The 13790-nt window shown below is 46.1% G+C and overlaps 1 protein-coding gene across 1 annotated transcript in view; it reads right to left on the bottom strand.

The window, feature by feature from the left end:
• The window catches only part of CRY2 (cryptochrome circadian regulator 2), a 211587-nt gene that overhangs the window by 14590 nt on the left and 183207 nt on the right, over window positions 1-13790 (bottom strand). Inside the window, exon 11 of the mRNA XM_086959640.1 lies at window positions 8494-8636. Within this exon, the coding sequence (XP_086815766.1) occupies window positions 8497-8636 (140 nt within the window). The 3' untranslated portion in view covers window positions 8494-8496. The remainder of the gene's footprint in view (window positions 1-8493; window positions 8637-13790) is intronic.

Genomic DNA, 13790 nt, shown 5'->3' with positions numbered 1-13790 from the left:
AAAAATAAAGACACGTCTAGTGGAACATAAAAGTAACATTTTTCTAAAATCAATCAAATCTACAGTGGCCACCCACTTCCAAGAGCGCAACCACAATCCCAGCCAATTAAGATACTGTATTCTAGAAATAGTACCTATTTTGCCTGGAAGAGACAATACACAATACCTACTCAGACGAGAATTACATTGGATACACTGTTTGTCCTCTGTACAGCCCAAGGGGCTGAATGAACGCTTGGAATTTAGTTGTTACCTATTAATTGTAAACATTGATGAACACTTTTACTTGAACATCAATGATGATTGTTTTTTTCACACAAGTTGATTCTTTATGATTCTTTATGATTTTTACAATTTCCACAAAACTTAAAAATTATGAACGGTATATTATATTATGTATATTGTCCCCTGACACACCTTCTATTCGAGCACAGGTTTTACTCGTATTTTGATGCATTCTTACTCTCTCCCCCTCCACGCGCTAAGCGCTCGTGTCACCCTGGCCGCACAACACCACATAAAGTTCTTTTTTTCTTGGCAAAAAAAGAGACGCCGCCTGCACCTAGGAGTAACTTAGCAACTGCCTACCGTAGAGGGTCTAACCCCGCGAGGTGTCACATGACCTCATTCACCCTATTAACGCACTCAATACATCACCGCAGGTATCCTCGGACCACAGTCGCATAACGAAGCGAGGGGAAGCACCTTTATCCGGCTCACCTTAAACCCACACTCAGTAAGCATAGTCTTGAGACCTTCTTTACAAAGCTAAAGAGTTTAACACGCGTAGGCAGCTTGGAACTTACAAAAGGTCCACTTTTTTTCAGAAAGTCGACATGACCGTTATACGGATCGTCAGGGAAAGTGACGCATTGATCACAGGTCATCCGAACACACGGTATGGCACTTAACTTTGTAGTGCCTTGAAACGGCACCCTCATGTGGCAATACCTTGATCACTATCCTGCATGTCGCGCACATCCCGCACAATTAGCTCCACTATCAGGACCTTCCGCCACCTAATGTCAGTTAAAGGCATGTTCACGTTTTTTAAGCTCCGCACCTCTTATGATTTCTTCACTTGATACAGTTTCGTTCAACAACTTACACTAGAGATCCGTCACATCACAGTGTCCCAAGGCACAACCACTATCCTTCACCCGCCTTCACCTATCCGTAGACCTCATCTTAAACCCACCCACCTGCCCCACTTACGTCCACCGCGTGTCTTGCTCTGACATGATGATATAGTTGTTTGAATGTCTTAAATTCTTGACACTTCAATTAAATGTGTATTACAAATGGTTACTTTGTAGGAACTAGTCCTCTGAATAAGGGCGAATGCCCGAAATGCATTGGGCGGAATCAAACATACGTTTTCGAAGCATTATGAAGAAATAATGTACAGACAAATGTACTACAGAAAATAAACCACATATGGATAAAACTCGAAGGAAATAGTTTTTTTGAATGAATCCAATGAACACATCCTATTGAGTGCGTCGGAGGGACGTCTCTCTCGAGGGTAGAGACGCGTTATTCACATATTTTTCCCCGGGCCCAGGGGGTTAACTACAGCAGCACCACCGACATCGAGAACATACGACTTTTGAACACTCAACGAGTGCGTTTCCCACACTTCAAATTTGATTTCCATGTACATTATATACATGTATCACAAATTATTTGAGCACTACAAGCCAACTGGAGGTCCAAATCCTAGGGCCTTCTCGGTCGTGGTGGTAGACAAACAGCCGTTGGCAGCAGACACGTGTTTTGTTACATGAATGTAATTTTTTCAAGGCTTACTCTCTGTATATTGGAAAGCTGGTATGATAATAGGCAATTTAAAGCAATTCTCTGGAGGTGATGCTTGATATGATGTATTAAATCTGAAAAAGGTTTGGCGTGTGGCTCCCCTCAAGTGTGTTAGGGGTTGGCGTAGAAAGAAGGCAATATCTGGGGAAGCTTTGTTGACAAGACCTGAAAACGTAGATTGGTAGATGCTCGCCCCGTTGGAATCCCCAACCTGTCAGAGGGTGGTTCCCAAATATTATAACGTGAACCCTCTTGCAAAGTAGATAAAGAGAAGGTCGCCGCGTCGGAATCCCCAACCAGTCAGTGGGTGATTCCCTATTAGTATGATATGGGCCCTCTAATGTAGTTTCGTATAGAGTCCACTCTCTAAATCTCGAAAAATTGACTTCCTATCATTCCGTAAAGTGGCCGCTTATATGTATGAAAAGCAAGTGTATACGCTGCAAAACAGGGCTTTGGTATGTCCCTATTAGAGAGTCGCTGCGATCAAGCATTCGGGCGGTCCTATAGTGAAAACGGAGACCTGTAGAATGCCGAGGTACAACCAATCTCTAAGAACCTGAGAATGATGTAAGGCTGAGTGGACTCGCCGGGCTTTGAACTTGTGACCATGAGGTCAAACACAGGTCCCTACAAGGGACGCATTAGTCCACTAAACCACCAGACCTGGATTACTCACATGGACAGTAGGGGGTTTTGTGTAGATCATCACCACTCTGGATTACATCACTGTTAGGAAACCTATCAGTGCTAAGAAGATTTATGTCAGCTCCGACACATAAATGTGAAGGGATCAATGTGAGTTGTGCCACCAGGCACCGATGGATACATCCTCGCATTGAGCCACCAATCCCATATTTTGAAGTGTTGGTAGGTGGTGAATGCAAGCAGCAAACATATCTGCAAGAAATGGCCCCAGGCTGGTGGTGATGGTTGGAAAAGGTTGACTTTGCACCCCCTGTATACTCCAAAGCAGCTGCATTGGCAATGAGGATAGTGGGAGCTGTATCAAAGACACCATAGAGTGCTCAGAACATCCGGGAAGACATCTGTTTTTTTATTAAGGAGAACTGAGATACAACCCAGATGCAACAGAATGTTGGGAATGGTTCAGTAAGACATGGGCGCTGGTCCGAAGAATTCAAAACCCATGAAGGAATACAGAAGAAGAGTCTATGAAAAACCATGTGTCTGCAATGAGTATATTGGTGCCAAATCTTGCTACTTTGGAACTGGACTGACAGGAAAGGTGGTGAGGGTGAATGGCTCATATGCATGGTATTGAGTCCCATCCAAAAAGTACCCTTTGGTTGGGCCATGTACTGATAGCAGCATACAGAACACAAGGGGGTACTGATGAGTGTTTCCCAAATAGGAGATGTTGAGGGTTTGTTGGTTTTTAATTTAATTTAATTTAATAACGATTTCTAAAGCGCCTGGTGACCCAAGGGCATCCCCGCGCTATAAGATTTGTGATCCTGTTGAGGGGGAGGAGAGGGAGGGGAGACAGTCAAGGGGACTTCATTTAGGAAACAGATGAGTCTTTAATTTCTTGCGGAATGCTAGGTAGTTAGGTTCAAGTCTGAGGGAGCGGGGAAGAGCGTTCCATCCCGTAGCTGCTTGAACGGAGAATTGTCGTCCTCCTGTGCGGGTTCTTTCGAATCTAGGAATGCTAGCTAGGTTCTCATTCTGGGATCGTAGGGATCTGGTTGCTGTGTAGGGGGTGATCATTTTGCTGAGGATCGCCGGGCCAGATCCGTTGATCAGCTTATGTGTCGTACACATCGCTTTGAATTGCACCCTTTGGCGCACAGGGAGCCAGTGCAGAGCTTTGAGGGCCGGCTTGGCGGACATTCTGGAGGGGATGTTAGTGAGCAGGCGTGCCGCCGCATTTTGTGTCCGCTGGAGTTTCGTTAGGGTGGCCTCAGGGGCTCCCAGATAAACCAGATTGCTGTAGTCCAGGCGGGACAGTACTAGTCCCTGAATGAGTAGTTTCCTAGAAGTAGGTGGCAGTAAGGGCAGGATCTTGCGGGTCGTGCGCATGAGCCCGAAGCAGGTGCCCGAGGTTTTGGTTGCTTGTGTTTTCATAGTAAGCTCTGGTTCGAGGCACACACCGAGTGTCTTAATTTCACGTTTCGGGGGGGGGGATTTCCCCGAACACATCGGGCCAGAGTGCTGGAGGGATGGTCGTCCATTGTTTTCCTAGGAGCATCACCTCCGTCTTTGTCCCATTTAGTTTTAATGATGAGTTATTCATCCAGTTGTGAATTCCTGTAAGGCAGTTGGTCAGGTTTTCTGGATGGTCGATCAACTGGGACAGGGAGACGACCAACTGAGTATCGTCAGCATAGCTTACCATTTTTATGTTAAATGGTGTTACCACGTCCTCAAGAGGGGCCATGTAGACATTAAAAAGCGTCGGACTCAGGGAGGAGCCCTGAGGGACGCCGCTTGTGAGTGGGAGAGTGAATGAGTGATGATTGTCGTCCCACACTTGGAAAGTGCGCCCTGTAAGGAAGGATTCAATCCAGTTGATTGCTGTCCCGGTAAGTCCTGCATCCGCCAGTCTATGCAGAAGGACACGGTGGTTGACTGTGTCGAAGGCTGCGCTTAGATCCAGGAGGATCACTGCCACTGATCCTCCTGAATCCAGTATGCGCCTTGCTTCCTCAATGACTGCAAGAAGTGCGGTGTCTGTTCCATGGCCTGGGCGGAATCCAGTTTGGGATTGTCTAAGCAAGTTGTTGGCTTCAAGGAACTGTGACAATTGTGTGTTTACCAATTTCTCAGTTACTTTGCTGATACCAGGAAGTAGAGATATTGGTCTGTAGTTAGACAAGTCTGCTGGGTCTAGCTGAGGTTTTTTTTGAAGTGCTTTCACCACCGCACTCTTCCAGCTGTCGGGGACAGATCCGTGGGCGAGCGAGCTGTTGATAAGATCCGTGACAGTGGGTACGATGACTGAGGCTACGGTTTTGAGGAACCTGATTGGTGCTGGATCCAAAGGTGACCCACTTTTCATTTTCGTTAAGGTTCGTTCGACCTCTAGGCAGGTTACTGGCCGGAATGTCGGTAGTATGGGGCGAAAGTTACTTTCGGCCTGGTCGGGGGATAAATGGCTTTCCGTGTGGCTGGGGGGACCGGGGGGTGGGAGAGAGGTCAGGATGCGGGTGATTTTGTCATTAAAGTAATTCGCTAGCTCATTACTTCTGTCAACTTTAGGGGTGGTGGAGGGGGGAGTGATGGGGACTTTGAGCAGCTCCTTTACGATTAAGAAGGATTCTCTGGCTGAGTTGGATGATTCTTGTATCCGCGTATCATAGTATGAGGCTTTAGCTTGTCTGATGGCCTCTTTATAGAGTTTAACTGTGGTCTGGTAAGCTTCTTTGTTGGCATGTTGCCAGTTTTTCCTCCAGAGTCATTCGGATTGTTTGCAATTTTTGCGAAGTATTCGGAGGTCCGCGGTGTACCATGGAGCTGAGCCAGGTTTGCCGTTTTTGTCTTCCCTAGTTCTAAGTGGGAGTACTAAGTCCAGGGAGGAGGTGATCCAGTCTCTGAATTTTTTGTCTGCGGTAGCCGGGTCTTCTGCGTGTGCAGGAGTGGTTCTTTCAAGGGTCTTAGCCCATTCTTCCGTGGGGAGTCTGGACCAGGTCCTGTCCTTGCTGTAGGTGGGAGGTTTTTGGTGTTTCCTGAAAGTTCCAGGTAGTTGGAAGGGGACTAGGAAGTGGTCTGTCCAGGGAAGGGGAAGGGCCTCCTTCGCTTGCATCGAGGAAGAGCTAGTGAACACCGGGTCCAATAGATGACCCTTGATGTGGGTGGCACCGGAGTTAAGTAGGCGGATGTCGAGTGCCGCTAGATCTAAGATCAGGTAATTCGATACCGAGTCTACCGGGTCTTCCAGATGGATGTTCAGGGCACCTACTATCATATAGTTTGATAGGGAATGAGCCTGGGTTGTGACTGAGTCTAGAAGGGAACTAGCGAAGGGACCTGGGAGGCCGGGGGGACGGTACACAAGTAATCCTGTTAGTGAATTGGTTGGGTTTAGTTTGATGGTGAAATGAAGACTTTCTGAGTCGGTAATCTGCGCATCGCAGGTTTTACAGTGGAGATGCTCTCGGTGAATAATGGCGACACCACCACCTCTGCCTAAGGGACGGGGTAGGGACTGAATACAGTAGCCCGGAGGGTTGCTAGTGCAATGTCTGATTGGGAATGTGGGCCGAGCCACGTTTCTGTGAGGAAAAGGATATCTATCTCCAGGTCTTCTATGAGATGGTTAATCTGTGTCGCGTGTTTAGGAAGTGAGCGACAGTTCAGTGAGGCAAGTTTGAGGGAGGCGGGTTTGTTAGGTTTTATAGGGAGAGTGAGCTGGGCTGGCTTACATAGAGAGCAGCTAGTGAAAGGTCCATTTAGATCATGGATGTAATCACAGGAAGAGGTGGGGGGTCTAAGGCTTAGTAGCTCTCTACGTGAGTAGCTTACCTTTGGGTTGGCTGCTTTAGGCAGGGGTTCTGGCCCTGGGCCCGGCCGTGCGCGGACGGGCGCAGACGGGCTTGCCTTAGGCGTGCCTTCAGCGCGCAAACGGCGCTCCCGCTGCGCTCGTCCGCTGCGCTGGTATGGCCGGCACATTTGTAGTCCTTGGGGTGGGCGTGGCCTCGCAGTGGGCGTGGCTTAGGCCTTGGGCGTTCCCTGTCTCAGCGCGGACCGCTGTCTCAGGGAAGAGGGAGGAGGGCTGTGTCAGCGCGTGGTGTGAGCGCTTAAACAGGTGAGCTCCTAGTTTTAAAATACACAAATTAGGCACTAGTACAGGTTTTTAAAATTCAATTTGGTCAGCACAGTCCTCCGGCTCCCGCCTCAGAGGATGAATACAAATAATGGCGAACGCTTCGTTTCTAGCGTTTTGGTAGTCCTTGGGGTGGGCGTGGCGTCGCAGTGGGCGTGGCTTAGTCCAGTTTGGCCAATACAGTTGGGTCAGCCTGCGACACATTAGTTTGCGACTATGCCCGCGTGTGGGGCATATTTTCTGGAGCAGTTTCCGGCACAGTGGGTGTCTGTGTCACCTTCGGTTTCCCCATGGTGACAATCACGGGGGATACTGCGCGGCGTCAGATGCAGTGAGGAATGTGCCACCCAGCGGGTTTCCTTTTGAGGTAGATGTAGTGAGGGGCTGAATGGTGCACACCAGTCTATCTTGTGGCTCGGGTTGTCAGCACGCTGCTCAGGGTAAGTTCGCCGCAGCACCCAGGTCCTCCGAAGTAGCGTGCCCTGGATGGAGGGGGGGGGGGAACCAGGGCCCCCAAGTAACGTGTAGCTTGTAGGCAGTGCAGGGGCCCGGCTCTGTGTCCCAGTGGTGAGGGTAGTCCGATATATGAAGCAGGGAGAGCTGTCACCCCTCCATGTTAAGGTCTGGCAATTCCTGTTGCATTCAGAGGAGGGGGTATGCAGTTCATTAGTGAGGTCTCGCCAGGGCCGCCCAACCAAGGAAGCACTGCAGAGGGGATATTGACGGGCCCGGCTCACCTTCAGACAGCCGTTTCGTTAGTGCTCACTGGGGGCTGCAGCATCCGCTTCTTCACTCGCGGCGCTCCACGGGCGCCATCTTGGGGTCAGGCGGGCCGATTTTTTCAGAGTCCCCCGGGAGGATGTTGGTGGCACGATGAGCGCTGGCGGGCCCCCAGGTCTTGGCGTTTGTGAGCAGGCGCTCCCTTATGTTGTGGTGCCGCTGTGTTGTTCGCCTGGACCTAGACTCTGCTCGGGAAGGCAGCAGTTTGTCTCAGTCAAAATGGCGGGTTTGCGCCTAACCGGGACCTTGTATCACCAACGTAGATGGGTCCGTCGCAGAAGCAGTTAGCTCTTGAAAATGGGTTAGCAGGATACAAATGTCTTAAAGCCAGTGTTGTTAAATGAACTACCTGCCGACCCATTAGTATTGTAGAAAAACCAAGTGTGTGGAAATATTGAGCATGACAGAAGCGGGTTACAAGCCACCGCATTTGAAGGAAAAAATGGAAAAGGGAAGGGTGTCCACAAATGCAGGAATGGGTATGTGTTACACATGCTGCGAATATCTGTGCTCAGTATCTACGCACAAGGCTACAGAAGGAGTTTAACTTGCAGGATACCCCCAGACTGTAAATGGGAAAGAGTGAGTTTCTAATAGAGAGATTAAAAGGGAAGATAAAGGGGGAAAAATACTAGGGCACATGATTACATTGTATGTAAAAATGAAGAGCACCAGAGGCAAATGATGAGAGAGGAAACAGTTTTAGATTACAGAAAATTGGATGGTTAAAGAAAGGAGTCCAATCACGAAGCATGGGAGAAATTAATTTGAAGGGAAATGAAGAGATGGTGTTACGCATAGCTGAGGAGGAAGTGATTAAGTATAATTGGTTAGGTTACTTAGCCGTGATACAGTCATCCTTATATTGCCATCGAACAGTAGCTACCTCTCTCCCCCTATAGGTTGAAAGGCTGGATGTCTAGGACATCTCATTTGTCTGGAAGAAGGTGCTTGGGTGTACCGGCAAGGTAAGAACTATGAAAACAATAAAGTACAAGGGATTGAGAAAGAGATAATGTCCAAAGAAATGTCTAGCGTGACAAAGGGATACACAACAGGAAACAAGATGGAAAAGAACAGAATAAGGACTGCTTCCTAACTTCTCATACCTTTCAGAGGTTTTTGGTGAGAACATCTGGAGGATGCCAACTGGTAACTTTTGTTCTTTTAAACAGCTCTTCTTTTGACACTTCTTCAGTTACCTCATGTTTCCTCTTAGGGGACGTATGCCCAGAGTTCAGCAATTTTGTAACTAAAAGAACATCAAACAGGAGACAAGAGCACAAAACATTATTTTATCACAGATTTCAGCACTCTCAGACGCATTATCATTGGTATTCAAATGAGTTTATTGTAAACTCTCATGTAAGGAAACAAATGACTTACCTGTAACGCTGGTTCTCCAGCATTGGTATCTTTCATAGATTCATATGCCTGAATCATTTCCTGTCGTCAGACTTGGAACCCCTAGTATACTCTACCAACAGCACTACATTCTTAATTCTCACTCTATCAAAATCCCAGAGCCATCGTTTCCAATATATCCTCATCTTTTTTCCGATCCAGACATCAGCCAATCAGAATGCCCTACACCTAGCTGCTTGCCCACTGAGGCTTCTAACTATAGGATTTTCGGAACCGCTAGTTCCTATTACTCTCTTATTTCCTTTGGAAGCCTCATTTAAGTAGAGGCGGGCCGCATGTGAATCTATGAAAGAGACCAATGCTGAAGAATCGGAGTTTCAGATCAGTAACTTATTTCCTTCTCCAGCATAGGATCCTTCATAGATTCACATGCTTTAATACCAGATTAACATAGCAGTTTAAAATTCACAATTGTTGAAGGTGGGAAATGAGGCTAACTTTATGCAAACAAATTCGTTAAATCTGCTTGTCCCATCTCTGCCTCCTTGCTCACTTGCAAGTACACACAATAATGCTTCACAAAGGCATGTGTTGTCTTCCAAGTTGCCACTATGCAAAGATCTTCCAGTGATATTCCTGAAAAATAAGCAGTTGACATTGCCATGGCTCTTGTTGAATATACCATGACTTTTAACGTCAGTGGCCTATTCGTCAATGTATGGGCTGTAGCAATACATGCCCCAATCCATTGTGCATTCGTCTGCGTGGGCACTGCCTTTCCTCTCCTTCCCAAGCCATATGCAACAAATAACTGATCTGTTTCTCTGATATCTTTAGTAGTCTGTAAATAGAACTTCAGGCATCTTTTAATGTCTAATGAATGCAATGCCCTTTCGCCTGCTGTTACTAGCTTAGCAAAACAAGTTGGCAATGTTATCATCTGTCTTAAGTGAAAAATGATTAGCACTTTCGGGGTACATTTTGGATTTGTCATTAGTGTTACTTTGTATTTGTACATTTTAAATACGGTTCTTTCCTCCTTGTAGATTTTATGGCCAATAAAAAAGCAGTCTTCCACTTCAAATGCTTTAATGTTGTTCTGTGGATTGACTCAAATGGTGCCTTTATCAAACCTGCTAACACTGTGTTCAGTTCCCATTCTGGCGCCACTCTCTGTATGGGTGGAAATTCTCTAATAGAACTCTCCTACATTCCTTAATTATTCTTTCTAAATATAGAGAAATTCTATTAAATGGTCTGCCCGTTTGTTGTCTACTCCTGGAACATGCTGTGCCATCAATTACATTTTGTTGGCAAAGGGCCATTTCCAATCTTCTGGCCTCTTTCGATAGAAACAGTGACCTTGCGCCTCCTTGTTTCTGTATATAGTACATTGTTATTGTATTGTCCATCATCATCACATGACACTTCCTCACTATTCGCTGAAAGGCTTTTAACATCAGCCGCATGTCCCAGAGCTCCAATATGTTTATGTATAATCCCTTTTCCATTTCTGACCAAACACCATGAACTACTTTGTTACTTAGATGTGCTCCTCAACCTGTCTTTGAAGCATCTATAGTCAGATATCTCTGAGATTTTTTTCATTTGTAGACTTTGTCCTATGAAAATATTCTCTCTTTTCTTCCACCAGTGAAACACTTCCTTTATTTTTGGAGTAATTTTGATAATTTTGTCCCAATATTCATTCTTCTGCTGCCCTTGCCTGGACAATTCTTTCTGAATTACTCTCATTCGAAGTCAAAAAATACATGACAACATTGTCCCCTATATCGCCTTCATCAGTCTTACAGTTACCTTTCCCTTTTCCGTCAGGGTTGTCACCTGCTTTATCAGCTTTCTGCCTCTCTCCTGTGAAAGAAATACCATCCCCTTCACTGTTCACATGTTTACTCCTATAAACACCAAATGCTGACTTAGTTTTAAAATAGACTGCTTCATATGTATTGCAAGTCCTAAATGTGAAAACCCCTTTTGGGTCAACTTCGATATCTCTCTGTTCCGTCTTCATATATTGCCTTTATGAGCCTATCGTCTAGGTATGGATTTACCATACCCCTTTTTTCTTCTTCCAAATGTTGCTACTGGTGCTGTACATTTTGCAAAGATGTGAGGAGCTGATCGCAGCCCTAAGGGTCTGGCCTTGAACTGTTAGTGTTGTCCTTCCACCATAAAATAGAGACATTTTCTGAGCCTCTTGTGAATTGGTTTATTGAAAATGCTTCTTCCAGGTATATTGAGCTTAGAAAATCTCCTTTCGTTATAAAGGGTAGAATTTCCTGAATTGTGACCATGCAGAAACTCTTTTGTTTTGTATTCTTGTTTAGTTCTCTCAAATCCAGTATATTGCCAGATTATTTTTAAATGAGAAAAAACTTTGAATAGAACCTATCATAGATTTCTTTCGTTGGCACCCTTTCAATCACTTTTTCTTTATTAATATTGATGTTTCTTTCCGCAATTCTCTTAAATGTCTGTGCCTTTCTCTCACTGGCATGATGAGAGTTCCTACACAAATTCTAAAACATGCCCTTATTTTGCAATATTTTACTCCAATCGGTCTGTTGTTACTTGCTGCCAATTTTTGTAGTAAAACTGCATTCTCCCTCCAACCGGCAGCTGAATATTAGGGGCGCCTTTCTCTAAAAACTTCATCTTGAAGACTGGCTCTTCCTTGACTCTGCCTGTAGCCTTGTCTTTTCTGCCTTCTATTTTGTCGATGGTATTTTTCTCATCGTCCGTATTCCCTTTGGCGATGATACATTCTGCGTCGATGATGTCTTTCCCTCGTTTGCTGAAGATAATGCTCTTGTCGACGAACCATCCATAGACGATGAACCTAACCTTGTTCCACCTTCATTACTTTACTAGTTGAAGATGAGACTCCCATCAGCCATCTCTCGTTTGTTGATGATAATGCTCTAGTCGTCAGTGTTTTCGACTGTATTCTTTTGTCGATAATTTTTGCCTTTTTGATTTACCTACATCACTCTTCTGTAGTGATGCTTAGGCATCTATCACATAGTCCATCCTAGATTTCTTTTAAGGTATCTCGTCTAAAGCCTCCTCCCCCTTTGACGTGTGAATTTTAAACTTGTCACCTGATTGTTCTGGACCAGATGTCCGACTCTTAACCACAGGGTCACAGGGTCTTTTCTCTCACTTCTCTATTGATTTTCCTTTTTCCATTTCTTTTTCTAAAATTGTAAGAGCCAGGAGCCGCTACTGATCTTCTGATGTCTTCATGGAAAAAGTCTGACACATATTCATTTTAATGGCTTGTGTTCAGGATGCAGACAGTAAAGACACTTTATATGAGGATCCTCTACATTTCCGTTTTCTCATATGATATACATGTTTTAAATATTGACTTTTTAACCACTACATACTTTAGAATCTTCTCTCCAGGAGCTGTCAGTTAGGGATCCTCACAACTGAACATGTGGTAGAAAATCAGACAGTTGAAAGCATCAGTGGGTGAACAGCTAGCTAAATGTAAAGCATTCTGATTGGCGGAAGATTGGATCATAAAAAAGATGAGAATACGTTGGAAAAGATAGTTGTGAGATTATGATAGAGTGAGACTTAAGTATGTATTGCTGTTGGTAAAGTATACCAGGGCTTCCAAGTCTGATTGGAAAGGATTCAAGCATGAGAATCTATGGGACCATGGGGAGCAACTGTGCAACAGAATTCCATAGAGCATGGTGGTTACGGCCCAAAAGTGCCAGGCTGGTGGTAGAAAATATCTTCTTCCTCAAGTTGTACAAATTATTGGATTTCCTATCCAGTGGGGGTGGTAGGGAATGAGCCAGGTTTTAAATCCGAAGTATAGGCCTGGACCACTAAAATCTCTGGGCTAGTGTGTTATGTGAGGAAGTTGGGGTCCCGTGGGGCAGGGCGGCGGCAACGGGCAATCATCCTGTTTACAAGAGCAACTGTGCTATGTTTGGACCAAGTCCCAAACAGGACTTCAGTGAAGGCCTCATTAAATGGGAGTAGCAGTTCTGAGGGGGACACTCTCGGCTGAAACACCCTGGTCAAGACATTTGTTTTGCCTGCTGAGGGTAGGTTAAGGTCCAGGGCCTCAGCCAACCTCCCCACCACCATGGCAAAGGGGCACTACCTCCTCAATAGCCATGGAGTGATAAGTAAGTATGCTAGTATCTGAAGAAATGTCCAGTCCATTGGCCTCCAACGAGTCCTCACATCAGTCCATTTTGGTATATAAGAGCTGGTATTCCTCAGAGTCCGCGACCCCTCCCAATCCTCCTCAAGTCCTAACTAATTGGAATAGGGCTGAGGCGCTGGTCTAAACGGCATGGCTCCAGTCAGTGCCGAAGTCGAGATCAGTGTGGGGGCAGTTCCAGAAACAATGACGCTGGGATTGGTGCCAGGGAAGATCGAGGTTGTATGATCAGTATCGGTCTGGATCCATCTGAGGATTCATATTGGCACTGGGGTCAGAGCCGCCGCGTTGAACAAGTATGGCCCCCACCGGAACCCTCGGGCCAGAAGTCGTGTTGGAGGTAACAGGCCGTTCAAATATAAGACGCATGGTCTCATAAAACTTGTGGAGTTGAGCGGGAGCTGCTCAAGCTCCCAGAAACCCAGGGAAAAGCGAAGCCGACCGAGGCGCAGGCTCAAACGTGGAGCCAGGACTCGAATGGAGACACTCCCCCGTCTAGTCGGCCGACAGACGAGGCGAAGTTGAAGACCTCTTTGATTCTTACTCTTCTTATTACGATGGGACTTACCTGAGTGACCTGAGGTCTTTGAGGGTGATGAAGATTTCAGGCTCTGTGATTGATCCTGGGACCTTCCTCTCGACCGGGATCAAGACCATCCCAGCATAGCTCGTCGGGCGGCTAAGAGCTTAAAGGAAAGCTCCTTCAAGGTCTTGGGGATCATGGCGCAGCAATTGGGGCAGGTCTTCGTAACGTGGCTGAGTTCCAGGCATCAGAAGTGTAGGAAAATAGGATCGGCTTTCACGGTTACCCCCACTTTTTGCTGGCAATAT

This window comes from Lissotriton vulgaris, chromosome 2_2, assembly GCF_964263255.1.
Source record: "Lissotriton vulgaris chromosome 2_2, aLisVul1.2, whole genome shotgun sequence".
Lineage (NCBI taxonomy): Eukaryota > Metazoa > Chordata > Amphibia > Caudata > Salamandridae > Lissotriton > Lissotriton vulgaris.
The sequence above is the reverse complement of the archived record's forward strand: the minus strand, read 5'-3'. Positions and strand labels throughout refer to the sequence as shown.